General features: G+C 43.3%; 1 protein-coding gene across 1 annotated transcript in view; it reads right to left on the bottom strand.

Annotated features, from left to right (window-relative positions):
- The window catches only part of EDC3 (enhancer of mRNA decapping 3), a 58,788-nt gene that overhangs the window by 14,589 nt on the left and 26,491 nt on the right, over positions 1-17,708 (bottom strand). Inside the window, exon 3 of the mRNA XM_007948961.2 lies at positions 15,657-15,992. Within this exon, the coding sequence (XP_007947152.1) occupies positions 15,657-15,992 (336 nt within the window). The remainder of the gene's footprint in view (positions 1-15,656; positions 15,993-17,708) is intronic.

The following is a 17,708-nucleotide window of genomic DNA, read 5'->3' as shown; positions in this document are numbered from 1 at the left end:
GTGACGTGTGCAGATGAAAACCTCCCTGTTGGAGCCCAGAGACCGGTACTAAGAAGAAGTCAGCTTAGAGTAGTGGGCAGGGCCAGACCTCAGAGGGCTTTAAAAGACTAGTAGTTTTATGTGAGATGAAGTTGACAGGGGTACAAACTGGAGGCAGAAAGACCAAGTAGGATTGATTTCAAGTGCTGTGGGAAGCCTATTCTACATGAAGCCAAGAAACTAAAAGGTCATGACAATTTCAAGAGAAGATTTTGAAGAAAGCAGCAAGACAATCTGAAGCCAGAAAAAAATTCCCCACCAGGGTTACTATAGAAGGAATCACTGTATCTGCTATCAAATTACAAAAAAAAAAAAAAACCCAGCTTCTTGGGTCGTTTTCCAGCCTTGAATTTTTATGAGAAGGAAAAATCCCAAAGATCGTCTCAAAGTTTCAATATGGACACTTAAAAAATGGTTGATTCCATTAAAAGAAACGGAAATGCCAAGGAGGACAGTGGATACAGTGAAATCAAACTCCTTTCTCACTCTGTACAGGCACCTGTGGTTCTAAAATGGCAAGAGGGCAGCATATTGGCAAAGCAGTCACATGAGCAGAGATCAACTCAGTTTCTGGAATGACCAACTGGCAGGTGTTAGGCCATGATATGCTAGACTCCAGGTTCTCTAGCTTTTAGTTTAAACTCTTCAATTAAAATTCTGGCAGTCAGCTGGCATTAGGCCTTTTCAGGGGCACAACTGTAGGAAACACAAGCATTTTACTAGGGCAGGAGTCTAGTCAAGACACCTGTCATAATAGCACTACTCTAAAACGTCATGAGAATGTCAATGACCACAATTAAGCACTTCAGGCCTGTGACAACCCTCCAGCAGACTCTCCATGCAGAATGCGAGGATTTCACATTAAAGGGAATGAGTACTCCATCTACCCCTGGTACTAGCAGGTCTGCCAGAATGTAAGGTTCCCAAAATAAACCAAGTCACTGTCAATGAAGTCAGCCCACAAATATGCAATTTGAGAAACTAGGCTCATTAGTTCTGCTCAATGAAAAGCACAAGAGCGTAAGTGTATCTGTGCAAATGTTTCGGTCCAGAACAACTCCTAGTATTTACAACCCCATGGCTTCTTAGGGAGCTTAGTGTCTAAGGCGCTTGACTGCTAACCAGAAGGCTGGCGGTTCAAACCTACCAGCCACTCCTCTGAAGGAAGATGGGGCAATCTATTTCCACAGTGATACTGCCTCAGAAACCCAAGGAGGGGTCGCTATGAGTCGCGTGCGACTTGACGGCACATAACAACAAACAACAACATGGCTCCTTAAGCAGCTTTGGTAGCACAGTGCCTAAGGTATTTGACTGCTGACCAGAAGGCTGGCAGTTCAAACCCACTAGCCACTCCTCAGAAGGAAGACTGGGCAATCTACTTCTGTAGAAATTCTGCCTGGGAAACCCAAGGAAGGGTCGCTGTGAGTCGAAATCAACTCAACGGCAGTGATTTTGCTTTTTTTTTTTTTTATGGCTCTATAAGGTATATAAGGAGCTCTGGTAGCATAATGGCTAAAGCACTTGACTGCTAACCAGAAGGCTGGCGGTTCAAACCCACCAGCCACTCCTCGGAAGGAAGGTTGGGCAATCCTTCTTCCGTAGTGATACTGCCTCGGAAACCCAAGGAGGGGTCGCTATGAGTCGGGGCCAACTCGATGGCACATAACAACAACAACAACATAAGGTATATAATGTAGAAGAGATGCCTCCCTCAGAATGACATTCCTGTAGCACCTAATCTAACTGGGAACAGGATGAAGGATGGGGCAGGGGTAGGGATTGTGGGGAGACTAAGGTAGGAACTGTGTGTGTTGGGGCTGTTGTTTAAGAAGGCAATGAGATCACGGCCAACTCCACTGCAGCAGATATTTGATTCCCTGAGCGAGAAGGATCCTCTTCAGCAGGCCTCACTACCTGCAGGGTGAAATTCTCCGATGGCTACTTCTAAACTCAAAACATTATTTCTTCCTGAATTCCTTCTACACACACATATAAAACTGGCAAAGCAGATTTCCTGACTACCTATTCTTGAGGAGATAGAGACACTGCTGGCCTTAAAACATCAGAAACTTCTTGAGGGATTTTTCACAACATGAGGCAGAGGAAAGTAGCCAAGGCTCAGAGGCAGAAATGGAATGACAGCTGTGGAAGACAACGGCCAGCCTGAAATGGTGAAAGCCAAATTTGTCCTGAGAGGAAGATATACTACCACTGAAGCTCAAAGACTTAGCTGGCCAAGGTAAGAAGTACAAAAGAGACAAATCACAAAGCAACAGGGACTCCACCAGCTGCTCCCCTTCAGAGTAGAAACCAGAACTGCTTTTACCAAGCAAACTGGGTATGGGTAAATGGTGCTGGACTCAAAAGGAACTCAGACCAAAGAGTGCCTCACTCAAACAGTGACCTTAGCAAGACAGTAAAGGGTAACTCTAGTTGAGATCACCTTCAGACACGTGTTGCTCCCTAAATTTTGGCAGGGACATAATATGGAGGTGAAGCAGGATTCTTCAGTCTGAGCAGATGGGGCAACTGCACAAACTCTGCCTGCACCAACAGCACCCCATTGCCTCCCATTAGGGCTTCCAGAAACTCTGAGGCAGAAGAGAGCTACAGTGCAGGAAACAAATGGTGGGGGTTAAATAACAAGTCTACCCAAAATGAAGTGCTGATGAATAAATATACCTGAAAGGAATTTACTATAAACTAGGGGATGAAGAATTTAAGTCACTTATAAGTTTGTCCCTTTGTGGGCTTGTCCCTTTTACACTTCCCACCTTGGCCAGCTAAGTCTTTGAGCCTCAGTAGTAATATATCTTGTTCTCAGGACAAGTCTGACACTCCTAATCAAAGGTTTACTGAAATGCCCATTTTCAGTTAAAACAGGAATAATAACAGTACCATCTCATAGAGATGCCATGAGGATTAAGTGAGATAACCTACATAAAGTGCTTAGAATGGTACTTGGAGCACAGTGAATACCCAATGAAGGTTAGCTATTATGATGATCATAATGATGTTGCATCTGTTGAATCAGGTCCCCACCCTTCTCTTCTCCGCCATTTCAAAACCTTGTTACACACTTCTATTACTTTTTTGTTTACACATTTGGCTGCTAACCAAAAGGGTGGCAGTTCAAGTCTACCCAGAGGCACTTCAGAAAAAAGCGATGGCGATCTACTGCCAAAAAGTCAGCCACTGAAAACCCTACAGAGTACAGTTCTACTCCAACATATATGTGCTCATCATGAGTCAGAAACAACTCAACAGCAACTGGTTTTATAATTAATGGCCCCAGAGGTCATGGACCATCTCCCTGAGTACATAGAACAGTGCCTGACATACAGTATATGATTTTTTTTTTAAGTAATATTTTGTTGTGTTTTTAGTGAAGGTTTACATAGTAGTTTAGGTTCCCATTCAACAATTTCTACACAAATTGTTCGGTGACATTGATTACATTCTTCACATACATGAACATTTTCATAACTTTTGTTCTGGTTTTCTGTTTCCATTAATCTACTTTCCCTGCCCCCTTATATTCTCATCTTTGTTTTAAAGTAATTGTTGACTGTTGGTCTCATATAGATGATTTTTTTAAAGGATCACTGAATTCACAGGTGATATTTATTTCATGAGTCAATCTATTATTTAGCTAAAAGGTAATCTCAGGAGCTAGTTGTGGTTCAAGGTTTAAAGTGTATCACAGGGTAATAGTTTTGTGAGTCCTCCCTCCAGCCTCAATTGGTTCAGTAAGCTTTTTTTTAAAAAAAAGAAAAGGAATTTGGAGTTCTATTTCACATTTTTCTCCCATTCTATCATGGTCCACCCTATTGTGGTCCTGACCAGAATGGTCTGTAGTGGTAGCTGGGCATCATGTAGTTCTTCTGGTCTCAGATTACATCAGGCTGTGGTTCATGTAGAAGATTAGTCCTATAGACTAGTTTATTCTGTCTTTCGTTTCCTTCTTTTTCTTTTGCTCCAGACAAGTAGAGACAGTTGTACCTTAGATGTAAATTTTGATGCTTTGAAATAACTTTTCTAAGGCAACCTTTGCAATTCACACTTGAAGTCAATCATTTATTGAATAACAATTTTGCAAGCTAGGTATTGTGCTAACTGTTTTCCCACATAATCTCATTTAATTCCAACAGCAACTCCATGCAATAAGTGATTTTACTTTACGTATAAGAAAACAGGCTTAACAGCCTCCCTTCAGTTACATAATTCAATTCCCTGACTCTACAGAAGCCCCTTCAATGACATCCTAAATAACTAGTAAGTCCCTCATCTCTCTAGCCCTCAGTTGTGGAAACTCTACCACTGCTTTCTCTGGGTTCAGCCACAAAGCACTGCAGGAGGTAAAAAATTACAAAACCATGTGGAGTTGGTCCCCTATAAATGTATGCAACCTAACTTCAACTAGACCCTTGCTGCCCTTCTTCCTACCCCCATAGGTTCAATGTCTCCAAATATTCTTGCTCACTCAACTTCTTTCCACATATTTTCAATTATGAAATTCTATCAAATCCCCCTTTGTCACCTCTTGTTTTCCTTCCCACTCAGAGATCCAAACCCCTGCTATGTGACCTGAGGGCCTGCTTCTTGGATTACATTATAAGCCTAGCTGGTGTCCCTGCTCTGGTCTCCTCTCCCCTCTCATTCCATCTTGAATCTTAGCATAAATCTAGTCTTCCTAAAACAGATTTGGATCATGTCATTTTCTCATGCAAAACCCTTCCATTGTTTCCCAGGGCCACAGGACAAGGATAGCACTAGCACAAAAGGCCTTCTTGTGCTCTGGTCCAAAGATATTTTTAATTCCTCTGCTCACCTACACACATTCTATGCTCTGGTCAAAACTCCCAGAGACCAATTTCCCACACAGCCCTTTACCCACACTATTCACCTCACCTCCCCAACCAACCAATGAATATCCTTTCCTTTCTCTGCCTGGTTAAAACTGCCCATGCTTAAGGCTACTGTCCTGCTCCCTAGTGAAGCCTTCCCTGACCAGCCCACCCTTCAAGACTTTTCTTGCCTTTCAATATCTAGTGCACTTCGTATCCACACCCTGCTGGAATCTGGGAACATAAAGTATCTTTCCATCTCCTATCTCATTTTAATAACTGAAAGCAAGGATTGTCTTAGAGTGACTTATACATAATAAGCACAACATTTTGACTGACTTTAACAGTCTTAAATATTTCCTTGAGAATATTATGAATACTAAGCAAAGATTCTCCTCTGAAGTTTTACCATACTCCTAAGCACTATTTTTTAGAGACCTCTCACCAATAAACATACAGTGTTCACAACATACCTAGTATTTTATAGCTAAACCTAACAAAGAGAGAGAGAGAGTGGGAATCAAATAATCTGTCTTCAAAGAGCTTTCAAATTACAAACTGTCCCAGAAAGACCCTGACCAATCCAGAGGTGACCAATGGATACTATTATTCAACAGTCTGCTCTGTTGACCCAGGCTGGAGGGCTGTCTGATGATTCACAACTGCTGGAGAGAGCACCACTGCCAAAGGATGCAGAAGGGCTTAGATTCCAGAGAGAAAAATTTGGGTTAAACAAAGGACTAAATTTAGTTACTTCCTGAATGTGTTTTTGTAATCAACAGACTTATTATAACACCCCCACCCACCCAATCACCACCACAGCTGGCAAAGATTACTGCCAAGAGATCAAGTATGCATGTATTTGTATGTGCTATAATAATGTCTGGGAGTACAGCAGAGCTGACAAGGGACAAGGTTGTGGTGGCTTCTTGGCCACAGTCAGCTACCCTGAAGGAGCTGAGTAGTTGGACCCGTGGGCTCGGGACCATGGTTGCAGGGGTCATCAAGCTCAACTGGCATCACTTACTACACAAAAACACTGTTCTATATTCTACTTTGGTGAGTAGCGACTGGGGTCTTAAAAGCTTGCAAGCAGCCATCGAGATGCAACGATGGGTTTCTCCTCATCCAGAGCAAGAAGAATGAAGAAAACCAAAGACACATGGAAGCAATTAGTCCAAGGGATGAGTAGACCATGCGATCCTCAGCCTATATGACCATGAGACCAGAAGAACTAGATGGTGCCTGGCTACCATTGTCAACAATTCTAAGGGGGAATCAGTGCAGGAGATCCATAACACAGTGGGAGAACAATGTGGAACAAAACTCAAAATCATAAAATATAAACCAGGTTTACTGGTCTGACAGAGCCTGGTAAGACCCCTGAGACTATGGTCCCTAGTTACTCTTCAGGTCTGGAACTGAACTCACTCCTGTAGCTTCCAGTCAAACAACAGGAATATGGGGTGAACATTTACATCAGACAGATACAACTCCTTGGAGCAATCAATTGTGGGAGAACAGAAGGGTAGTGTTTGCACAAGGAAATAGCTCAGGGGGTGGGAGTGCACGGGAGGGAAGAACACAGGGAAGAGGTAACTACAGGGAGGAAGTAGAAAGAGAGCTATTACACTGTGGGGAATTGCAGTCCATGTCATGAAACAAAATGTGCATGAACTGCTGTATGGAAAATCAATTTGCTCTGTAAACTTTTACCCAAATCACAATAAAAATTAAAAAAAAAAAAAGAAAGAGATCAAGTATGAGCAATTAGAGAATAATAGTTTATATATTGCCAGCAACACTTAGCATGCAGTTTTAGCATGCACTTGTTATTATGTAGGACACCACAGCAAACCGCCACTGTCAGGATCTTAAAACCCAAGCTATCACCAAATAGGTAATAAACAAGTTGCTCTTCTTTTTTTTTTTTTTTTGTTCTTCTGGAGATAATTTTAAAATAAGGTGCTTGGGATTCTAAGACATGAATAACACAAGGCTAGACTGGGGAATAGGGTCCCTGGGTGGTACAAATGAATGCCATGCTCAGCTGCTAACTGAAAGTTTAGCGATTCAAAGCTCTTAAGAAGACAGGCATGGTGATCTACTTCCAAAAAACTGGCTATTGAAAACCCTACTCTGACTCACATGGAGTCCATGAGTGACAATAAGTGGCATTGTCTTTATGGCAATTGGTTTAAATTGGGGAGCTATCCAGGCAACCCCCCCAAAAAAACTACTGACCTAAGTTGGTCCATTTTTGTGGGAATATTAAAGAGAAAAGACTACAGATAGGCTATTCTGCCATTAAACTGCCCTTCTCTCCTTATTTCTTCCTCTTCTTTATCTTATCAGCATTCAAAAAAGGAAAGGAGATATGATGGGTAAGGTGTGTAAGAGCCTTCACCTCTCTGGTCTCAATGTCCTCATCTGCAAAATGAGAAAATTATACTAGGTGACTGAATGACCTAATACCATTATTTTATGATACTAGATCATTTCTCTAAACATTCCAAACAGTTAATTCTGATCCTAACACTCGGATAGTAGAGCCAACTGGAAAAGTGTCCCAACTCTGAGCTATCTGGAAAAAAAAAAAAAAAAAAAAGCCACCTCACTGCCATCGAGTTAATTGCAACTCACAGCAACACCATTGGGTTTCCGAGGCGGTAAATCTTTACAGAAGTAGATTGTCCCATTTTCCTTCCACGGAGCAGCTGGTAGATTTGAACCCACGGAGCAGCTGGTAGATTTGAACCACCAACCTTCTAGTTAGCAGTCAAACACCTTAGGCCCTATGCCACCAGAGCTCCTTGCTATCTAAATACTAATTGTAAAAACCTGTGTTGAGGCTTATGTCTTGAAGCTGGCCAAAAAAACCAAACCTACTACCCTATGGGACAGAGTAGAACTACCCTATAGGACAGAATAGAAGTACTCCATAGGGTTTCCAAGGCTGTAAATCTTTATGGAAGCAGACTGCCTCATCTCTCTTCCACAGAGCAACTGGTGGATTTGAACTACTGACCTTTTGGTTAGTAGCTGAATGTGTTAATCACTGCACCATCAGAGCTCCTAAAAGCTCCTTGAAGCTGGAGCAGAGATAAAAACCACCTATAGAAGAAGCTGCTCAACAAGGTAACAGCTTGCTTGCTCTATTTCCAGCATAGACACTGCTTGACAAAAGAACTTCCTTTCCACTGTTATCACTGTTGGGGACAAAGAGAAAAGTCAGATGGCATGAGGCTGCTGGACCGCTTGTGATCTTCACTGTCACACCAGTGCAGTGTACCTGGTCCCTACTCACCAACAAACTGCCATACCTAATTTCTTGACCAAGTATCAGCACATGTGGTTTGTAGTATGTTGCAGTTCTGGGAAGACAGTTTCAGATGAGAAGAGGAAACTTTTCACTTCTTTCATTAAAGAGGTATGAAGATCAAGTTGGGGAGATGGAGTGTGTCGAAGGGAAAAAATTTCCAGCTCCCCCTCTGTCCACTTTAGCAAATGTTTCCTTAGGCTCTTTTAGATCTGAGAATCCTTGATACTTACTGTTATTCTTACTCTTTCAGTCACTTCACTCCAAGGCAGACTATAATCTTCCCAAACCTAGGAATTCCTGCAGTATAAAAAGTTCCAGGGAAATCATATACTACCTACTCCTCCAAGAACCTCACCACCACCACCAGGACTACAAATACAGAGCTACCAGCAGGAGCAGCTGATCTTAGAATTGAGAACAGTTAAAAAAAAAAAAAAGGAGCAGGAGGTGGTGGTTGGTGGGCAGGATCTGGGTGTAGAATAAGACCTGTTGGGTGACAGCTGCCTTTGAAAAGCTTAAAACCTGCCTTTTTAAACTTAGCCTGATCTTGAGCTAGGCTGTTCACCTTTACACAGGTGGTTAAGAATCAAAGGAGTTCAGCAAGTCACAATGTCAGTGCCACTTAAGAATTACAGAGGCACATCTGCCAGAGTCTACTGGTAAGAGATGGAACAATTTAGTAGTTTTTCTTAGCCTGACATCCTGCCTATTTTTTGCATACAAAAAGCACATGCAAGCTTCTGTATTCAGCAAAAGCAAAGATAGAAGTCCCACTGTCGTCTTCAAAAAGCCATCTCTGACTTTCCTCTAAATGCCATTTGTTTTAGACTGTGTTCTCTAGAGAAACAAAAAAACAGTAAAGCCTATATATATATAAATATACAGGGAGAAATTTATCTTAAGAAAATGGCTCACACACTTATAGAACCTGGCAAGTCCAAAGTTCCTGGATCAAATGTCAAGCTGGAGGCTTTTCCTGGTTCTTGCAACCACAGGGGCTGAGGAGCTCAAGGCTGGCAGGCAGTACACTGGCTGTTGACTCCAATGAATGATGAATCCAAGATCTCCAAGCCGAATGGTGGACTGTTCACTCACGGACAGTTGCAAGCGGCACAACAGAATTCCGATCCACAGAATAATGTCTCTCTTCCCAGGATGTCCTTGGATATACTGGAAGCAGGCCACACCCCTAGGGAAACTCCCCTTCAACAGATTGGCCACTCAGAACATAGTCATCTGATCCTATCATGGGAATAACCACACCACAACAGCTCAAACCACACAGAATTGTGGTCCAGCCAAGTTGACACACAGCTCCAACTATCACAGTCCACCACTTGTCAACTTGGCAGTTGTACACATCTTCTTAACCATATACAATCTCTAAATAAGGACAATTATAAAGTCATATTTGTGCCTAACATGATACACTAACACACATACAACCAAAATGCATTAACCTTATTCACATTTCACAGTTCATAACAGAAGGAAACAAAAATATCTGATGCACATATACAATGAAGAAATATAACAATCACAGTCCTTTTTTCTGCAGCTGGTCACGTGGTCATAGCTGATATTCAGAACGACCTTCTTCTACCACATATTCTGTATTTCCTTTGCCCTCAGCAAACACCTCACCTGGTTGTGGCTCTCTGCCTGGTGAGGCAACCCAAATCTTCATTCCTGAAGGGTCTGGGCCATTAGCAGTCATATCAGAATTGGGTTGCTGTAATTTTCCATTGACTTTAATCACAGGGCATGGTAGTTCTGAGAGACGTCCTAAAGAATCTCCTGTATTCCAGACATATTCTTCTTTACCTCCATTATGTAATGTCAATCCAATTTCCCCTTGGTAATCAGGATCTATCACGCTAGATAGCACAGTAATGCCCTTCTTTGTCTGTCGATCCAGAGGCATGAGGAAGCCAAAATGGCTGGGTGGCATTCTTAATTTCCAGTTCAATGCAATTAGTATTGTGTCTCCAGGTGGGAGTGTTCCTCCCTTTGGGACTAAGATCTCCAGACCCACAGAGCATAGGGTAGCAGGGACAGGAAGCAAAAATTTTTTGAGTGGGTCACTAGGGGTAATAGTGAGTGTTACCACTCCTGCTTCCACCCCTTGGTTCCTGGACCCGTGAATCCTGGTTATATGAGAAACAGAACCATATATTGGACGCTGGTTTAGAGCAAATACAGCCTCCTGGAGAACATCGCCCCAACCCTTCAAGGTACTGCCACCAAGCTGGCACCATATTTGTGTTTTTAAGAGGCCATTCCATCGTTCTATCAAGCCAGCTGCTTCAGGATGGTGGGGAACATGGTAAGACCAGTGAATTCCATGAGCATAAGCCCATTGCCACACTTCATTTGCTGTGAAATGAGTCCCTTGATCCAAAGCAATGCTGTGTGGGATACCACGACAGTGGATAAGGCATTCTGTAAGTCCACGGATGGTAGTTTTAGCAGAAGCATTGCATGCAGGGAAGGCGAATCCATATCCAGAATAAATGTCTATTCCAGTAAGAACAAAATGCTGTTCTTTCCATGATGGAAGTGGTCCAATAATGTAATCAATCTGCCACCAGGTTGCTGGCTGATCACCCCGAGGAATGGTACCATATCAGCGGACTCAGTGTTGGTCTCTGCTGTTAGCAGATTGGGCACTAAGCAGTAGCCAAATCAGCCTTGGTAAGCGGGAGTCCATGTTGCTGAGCCCATGCATAACCTCATCCCTGCCACCATGGCCACTTTGTTCATGAGTCCATTAAGCAATGACAGGAGTAGCTGGGGAGAAAGGACAGCTGGTTTCCACTGAACGTGTCATCCTATCCACCTGACTGTTAAAGTCCTCCTCTGCCAAGGTCACCTTTTGGTGGGCATTCAAATGAGACAGAAAAACTTTACTCCTTTGGCCCATTCAGAAAGATGTATCCACATACCTCTTCCCCACACATCGTTATCACCAATTGTCCAATCATGCTCCTTCCAAGTCTCAGACCATCCAGCTAAGCTGTTAGCCACAGCCCATGAATTCATATATAATCGCACATCTCGCCATTTCTTATTCCATGCAAAGTGAATAGCCATATGCACGGTTCGAAGTTCTGCCCATTGGGAGGATTTCCCTTCACCACTGTCCTTCAAGGAAGTCCCAGAAAGAGGCTGCAGTGCCGCTGCTGTCCACTTTTGAGTGGTGCCTGCATATTGCGCAGAACCATCTGTAAACCAGGCACAAGTTTTCTCTTCTTCAGGCAACTGATCATAAGGAACTCCCCATGAGGCCACAGGTGCAGACAGGGAGAGGGAAGGTAATGTGACTGGAGTGGAGATCATAGGCATTTGGGCCACTTCCTCACGCAATTTACTTGTGCCTTCAGGTCCTGCTCAAGCCCAATCTCTGATATACTACTTCCATTTAATGATGGAGTGCTGCTGTGCACATCCAACTTTATGACTCTGTGGGTCAGACAACACCCAGTTCATGATGGGCAGCTCAGGCCTCATGGTGACTTGGTAGCCCATGGTTAGGTGTTCAGCCTCTACTAAAGCCCAGTAACAAGCTAAAAGCTGTTTCTCAAAAGGAGGGTAGTTATCTGCAGAGGATGGCAGGGCTTTGCTCCAAAACCCAAGGGTCTGCGTTGCGATTCACCAACAGGGACCTGCCAAAGGCTCCAAACAGCATCTCTATCTATTACAGACACTTCAAGCACCACTGGCTCAGCCAGATCTTACGGCCCAAGTGGCAGAGCAGCCTGCACGGCAGCATGAACCTGTTGCAGAGCCTTCTGTTGCTTTGGGCCCCACTCAAAACTAGCAGCTTTCCGAGTTACTTGATAAATAGGCCGCAGCAACACACCCAAATGAGGGATATATTGCCTCCAAAATCCAAAGAGGCTCACCAGACGTTGTGCCTCCTTTTTAGTTGTGGAGGAAGCCAGATACAATAACTTACCCTTCACTTTAGTAGGAATATCTCGACATGGCCCACACCATTGGACCCCTAGAAATTTCACTGAGGTGGAAGGTGCCTGAATTTTTGTTGGGTTAATTTCCCAACCTCTAGTACGCATATGTCTCATCAATAAGTCTAGAGTCATCGATACTTCTTCTTTACTGGTCCAATCAGCATGACATCAATATAATGGACCAGTGTGATGTCTTGTGGAAGCGAAAGGCAATCAAGATCCCTATGGACTAAATTATGACAGTGCTGGGGAGTTGATATACACCTGAGGAACGACTGTAAAAGTATACGTTGGCCTTGCCAGCTGAAGGCAAACTGCTTCTGATGGTCTTTTGAAATTGGTATTGAGAAAAAGGCATTGGCCAGATCAATAGCTGCATAGCAAATACCAGGAGATGTACTAATTTGCTCAAGCAATGAAACCACATCAGGAACAGCAGCTGCAGTTGAAGTCACCACCTGATTAAGTTTATAATAATCTACTGTCATTCTCCAAGATCCATCTGTTTTTTGCACAGGCCAAATAGGTGAATTAAATGGGGATGTGGTGGGAATCACCACCCCTGCATCCTTCAAGTCCTTGATGGTGGCAGTAATCTCTGCAACCCCACCAGGGATGAGGTCCTTTTGGTTTACTATTTTTGTAGGTAGAGGCAGTTCTAATGACTTCCACTTGGCTTTTCCTACCATAATAGCCCTTACTCCACATGTCAGGGAGCCAATGCAGGAATTCTGCCAATTGCTGAGTATATCTATTCCAATTATGCATTCTGGCACTGGGGAAATCACTACAGGATGGGTTTGGGGACCCACTGGATCCACTGTGAGACGTTTCTTAGCTAAGACTCCATCAATAACTTGACCTCCATATGCCCCCACTCTGACTGGTGGGCCACAATGATGCTTTGGGTCTCCTGGAATTAGTGTCAATTCAGAGCCAGTGTCCAGTAATCCCCAAAAAGTCTGATTATTTCTTTTTCCCCAATGAACAGTCACTCTCGTAAAAGGCCTCAGATCCCTTTGGGGAAAGCTAGGAGAAAGACTGACATTATAGATTTTTGGCAATGTAGTGGGGTCCTTCCTCAAAGGGACCTGGCCTCCCCTTCATTCAAGGGGTTGTGGGTCTGTAAACTGACTCAAGTCTGGGAATTGATCGAGAGGTCATGACTCTGTATTCTGGCAATTCAATCTATGTTGCTGTTCACATGACCTAGAATTCTTCTGTCTATACAGATCAAGTAAATATTTAGTAGGCTTGCCATGTATTTCACTACTAGGAACACCATGAGCAAGTAGCCAATGCCATAATTCCACATGTGTCAGACTATTCTGATTAGTGTTCTGACTCTGCTGTCCATTACAGTAACCACGCCCACCTTGCCTTTGTTGATTAACTGCTGCCACTTGGCCCCTACTACCATGGGGTCCAATCAGTCCCATCGCAGTTAAGTGCCAGTAAAGCTTAGAGAGAGAGAGAGAGAGAGAGAGAGAGAGAGAGAGAGAAATTTATCTTAGGAAAATGGCTCACACACTTATAGAACCTGGCAAGTCCAAAGTTCCTGGATCAAACGGCAAGCTGGAGGCTTTTCCTCGCTCTTGCAACCACAGGGGCTGAGGAGCTCAAGGCTGGCAGGCAGTACACCGGCTGTTGACTACAACGAATGATGAATCCAAGATCTCCAGGCCGAATGGTAGACTGTTCACTCATGTAAGCAGCACAACAGAATCCCGATCCACAGAAGAATGTCTCTCTTCCCAGGATGTCCTTGGATATACTGGAAGCAGGCCACACCCTTAGGGAAACTCCCCTTCAACAGACTGGCCACTCAGAACATAGTCATCTGATCCCATCATGGGAACAACCACACCACAACAGCTCAAACCACACAGAATTGTGGTCCTGCCAAGTTGACACACATCTCCAACTATCACACCATTTAAGCTGTCTCTCTAAATTTCCCTATAACTGCCTCTAGCACTCAAAACTTACATTCCCCTAATTCTAAACTTCAAACCAAAATGCAAACTGTACCCAGTTCCTTTTCTATTTATGGAAATGATTTTGACTCCCCCTTAAGCTTTTTAAAATCATGTAGTAACAATGGTTTTCAAACTGTATTCCAAGAAATCTAGTTAATAATGTGGTTTGGGGGTGAAGGAAGAGGGACAGGGATAAGGTAGACCACCTCTCCCACTGCTATTATCTATTTCATATGCCAAGGGCCTGTAACTTCAGATTTTATTTGAAGAAAAGGTTCTACTGCTATAAAAAGAAACAAAAATCACCAAGATAATAGAACTACACTATCACATACTGTGACATACAAAACAATCAAGCCACTACTTTGCTACATGAGAATTACAGCTGGCCAATTTTCAATGGCCAGGCTTAGCAGGAGACTTAAAACAGTGTAGAAAACAAATGTAATTTACTGAAACCCTAATTGGAGACAATGGTTTCAAATACATCCATCTTCACTTGCTTGTTTTTTGTTTTTTTTGTGCCCCCCCCCCACAGCTGCAATTAACTAGTAAGGTAGCTGAACAACTAGTGAGGCAGTTAACAGGAAAGCCAAAGTGAAAACAGATCTGAATTACTTGAATCTAGACAATCCACCCTGAGGCCATAATTGGTCAGGCCACCCACATAGGGACAGAAGCCATGGAACTCCTGCTCAGAATGGCAGGGGCTTAAAGTTCAGCATATGCTTCTGGGCTCTGCTTCCTTAGCTCCTTCTTGAATGAGTTAGTCACTCATTGTAGTCCTCATTTTACAGATGAGGAAACTGAGACCCTGTTTAGAAGATGCCAAACTCCTTTTGGGTCTCTGAGGAACCACTCAGATACTCCCAATTCTCCATCAACTGTGGAGGCCTAGTTTTCCTGCATTAATTACAGCTGCAAACACAGCCTGACCTCAGAATGAAACGTTTGTTAATTTCAATTAGTCTGAAAGCCATCCTAGTGAGTGTGAGGCCTACTTCATTAGGATTTTCATTTGCATTACCCCTGTAACTAGCAGGAGTTCCTAGGTGGTGAGAACAGTTAAGCACAAGACTACTAACTGAAAGCTGGCGGCTTGGACCCAACTAGACGAACCTCAAAAGAAGGGTTTGGGGATCTGCTTCTGAAAGGTCACAGCCATGAAAACCCTATGGAGCAGTTCTACTCTGAAACACATAGGGTCATCATTGACTCTGTGGCAACTGGTTTTGGGTACTGGTTATGTCTCTGAATTGTTAATAACATACTGAACAGCAGGCCAGATCCTGCCAGATGCTAGATATAAATGGACATGCAGAGAAATGAGCCTCTCCATAGGAGGAGGATGCTGTATCATCTAGTTTCCAAAGGCAGTAACAGTGGGTGAATCACCAAGCCACTTAATTGCTGTGACTCATAATTTGGATCTTTCTGTTACAAACATAATAGAAAAGGAAGAGTAGTCAGTGATGTGGGAACAGGTGCAACTCACCAGTGCAGAACTCCTTGCTGACGTTGTGGGGCACTGTGATTCTTCGGTAGACAATGGGCTCTGACTCCAGGATGTTCTCATCATGGCGGTACCGAGCAGGCCTTTCATTTGGGACGCCCCGGGAACGAGTACCACTTCTCCTCTCATAAGTGTCAATCTCTTCAAATACAGCTGCCTTGTCAAAAAGGGCCAGGTTCCCTTCAAAATCGAAATCTGTGTCTGGGATCTCCTCGATGTCATCCCCGAAGCACTCGTCATCTTTATTCTTCATCTGGCCATTCTTTAAGCCGCTTTTCTTTGGAGTCGCCTGATTTGGGTGCCTGCTACTAGATGACCCTACAAAGAAACAGGAGCCAAAGTCAGTATGCCCACAAGAAGTGCTCAGTGGAAGCAGAAAATAAAGTACACTAGCCCTGTGTAGTGACTGTTACAGGAAGAAAAGTGAAGGTGGGACAGGTGACCTAGTCCTAAATCATATTAAGTACACAAACTATCACAAATCACACATGGAACAACAGGTTCTAAATATTACTAAGATTCTGGCTCACAATGACCCCTCCTTGGGTTTCTGAGGCAGCATCTCTACGGAAATAGATTGCCCAAACTGGGTTTCCTTCTGAGGAATGCCTGCCAGCCATCCGGTTAGCAGTCAAATTCCGTAGGCACTACGCCACAGCTCCCATTATTTAGTGAATATAAAATAAGCAGTTCCCTGGAAATCTTAACCCCTTCTGCCCTTCATAAGGAAATGTGGAAATGAGAAGATTTTTGACCTATGAATTATCAAAAAAAAGTGAAAAGGCAAGAATATAGCAACCAGTCTCTTCCCACGGATCAGGGTGCTTTGATTTTGAATGTCTGGCAGCTAGTTAAGAGATAAATATCCCCAGAGTAAAAGAAGGCCAAGTCCTCATAACTTGCAGCCTATAAAAAGATACTATTCAACTGGCTCGTAAATCTATGCTTACCAAGCAAGCAATCTTCGGGTTTTAAATCTGGTCTCAGTCTAGACCCCAGCACTAGGGAATCCCTGGTTTAGACAATAAATTCCAGATCTTTAGCCAGATACATATGTCACTATAAATTGGTTTCTTGGCTTATAAATCTGTCCACAGACTTTCTGGTTAATAATGGCTCTTTTCTCAGAATTCTATCACTCCTAGGTAAGCAGATAATATTCCAGTTTCTGAACCATCAAATGATGAACGATTATCAAACATGCCTGTAGAGGGCACATCAAGATGTACATCAACACCAGAGCAGCCAGCTAGCCTCTGTCTCTGAAACTTTGGCCACCACAGATCAGTCATCTACGTCTCCAGTCATCAAGGCTGAGATCCCACAGAAATCTCCAAGTCATCCTCCCAGGGAATCCTAAATTGACTTTATATGCTGGTTCCCAACGGACCACCTTGGAAGAGGAGACCAGGTGACTAGTATGCCAATGAACTAATATGTTTCAATAAATGTCATGTACTTCCTTTTGAGATAATGAACTCCTTAACTGAGAACACTCAAGTGGAAGTTAGAATGATTATGAGTAAACCCCCACACTTATACCATCTCAATTAGATTTTTCTAACTCTTCTTACAGCAATATCCTTCAACTCATCATTCTTGTCAAGGTCCACCAATAACAACCAAAAAAAAAACCTCACTGCCGTCAAGTCGGATCTGACTCACAGCACCCCCTCCTTGGGTTTCCGAGGCAGTATCACTACGGAAGTAGATTGCCCAATTTTCCTTCCAAGGAGTGGCTGCTGGGTTTGAACTGCCAGCCTCTGGTTAGCACTCAAATGCCTTAGGCACTATGCCACCAGAGCTTCCCAATAACAACAATAACATTATCACTAAATCCACAACATCTTTTTTAAAAAACAGAATTGACTATCACTCCTTGAAACACTCCTCTTTTAGAGTGTTCTCATTTTCCTCTTCAACTCTATGACCACTCCTACTTCCCTGCCCAACCTCTAAATATTCAGTGAACATAACCTTTTTTTGCTTACTCACTGATCTGCACTGAACACGTTCCCTTGTTACCCTACCGAG

Source organism: Orycteropus afer, unplaced genomic scaffold, assembly GCF_000298275.1.
Source record: "Orycteropus afer afer isolate SDZICR_OR568_19922 unplaced genomic scaffold, OryAfe1.0 scaffold00233, whole genome shotgun sequence".
In the NCBI taxonomy this organism is placed as follows: domain Eukaryota; kingdom Metazoa; phylum Chordata; class Mammalia; order Tubulidentata; family Orycteropodidae; genus Orycteropus; species Orycteropus afer.
The sequence above is the reverse complement of the archived record's forward strand: the minus strand, read 5'-3'. Positions and strand labels throughout refer to the sequence as shown.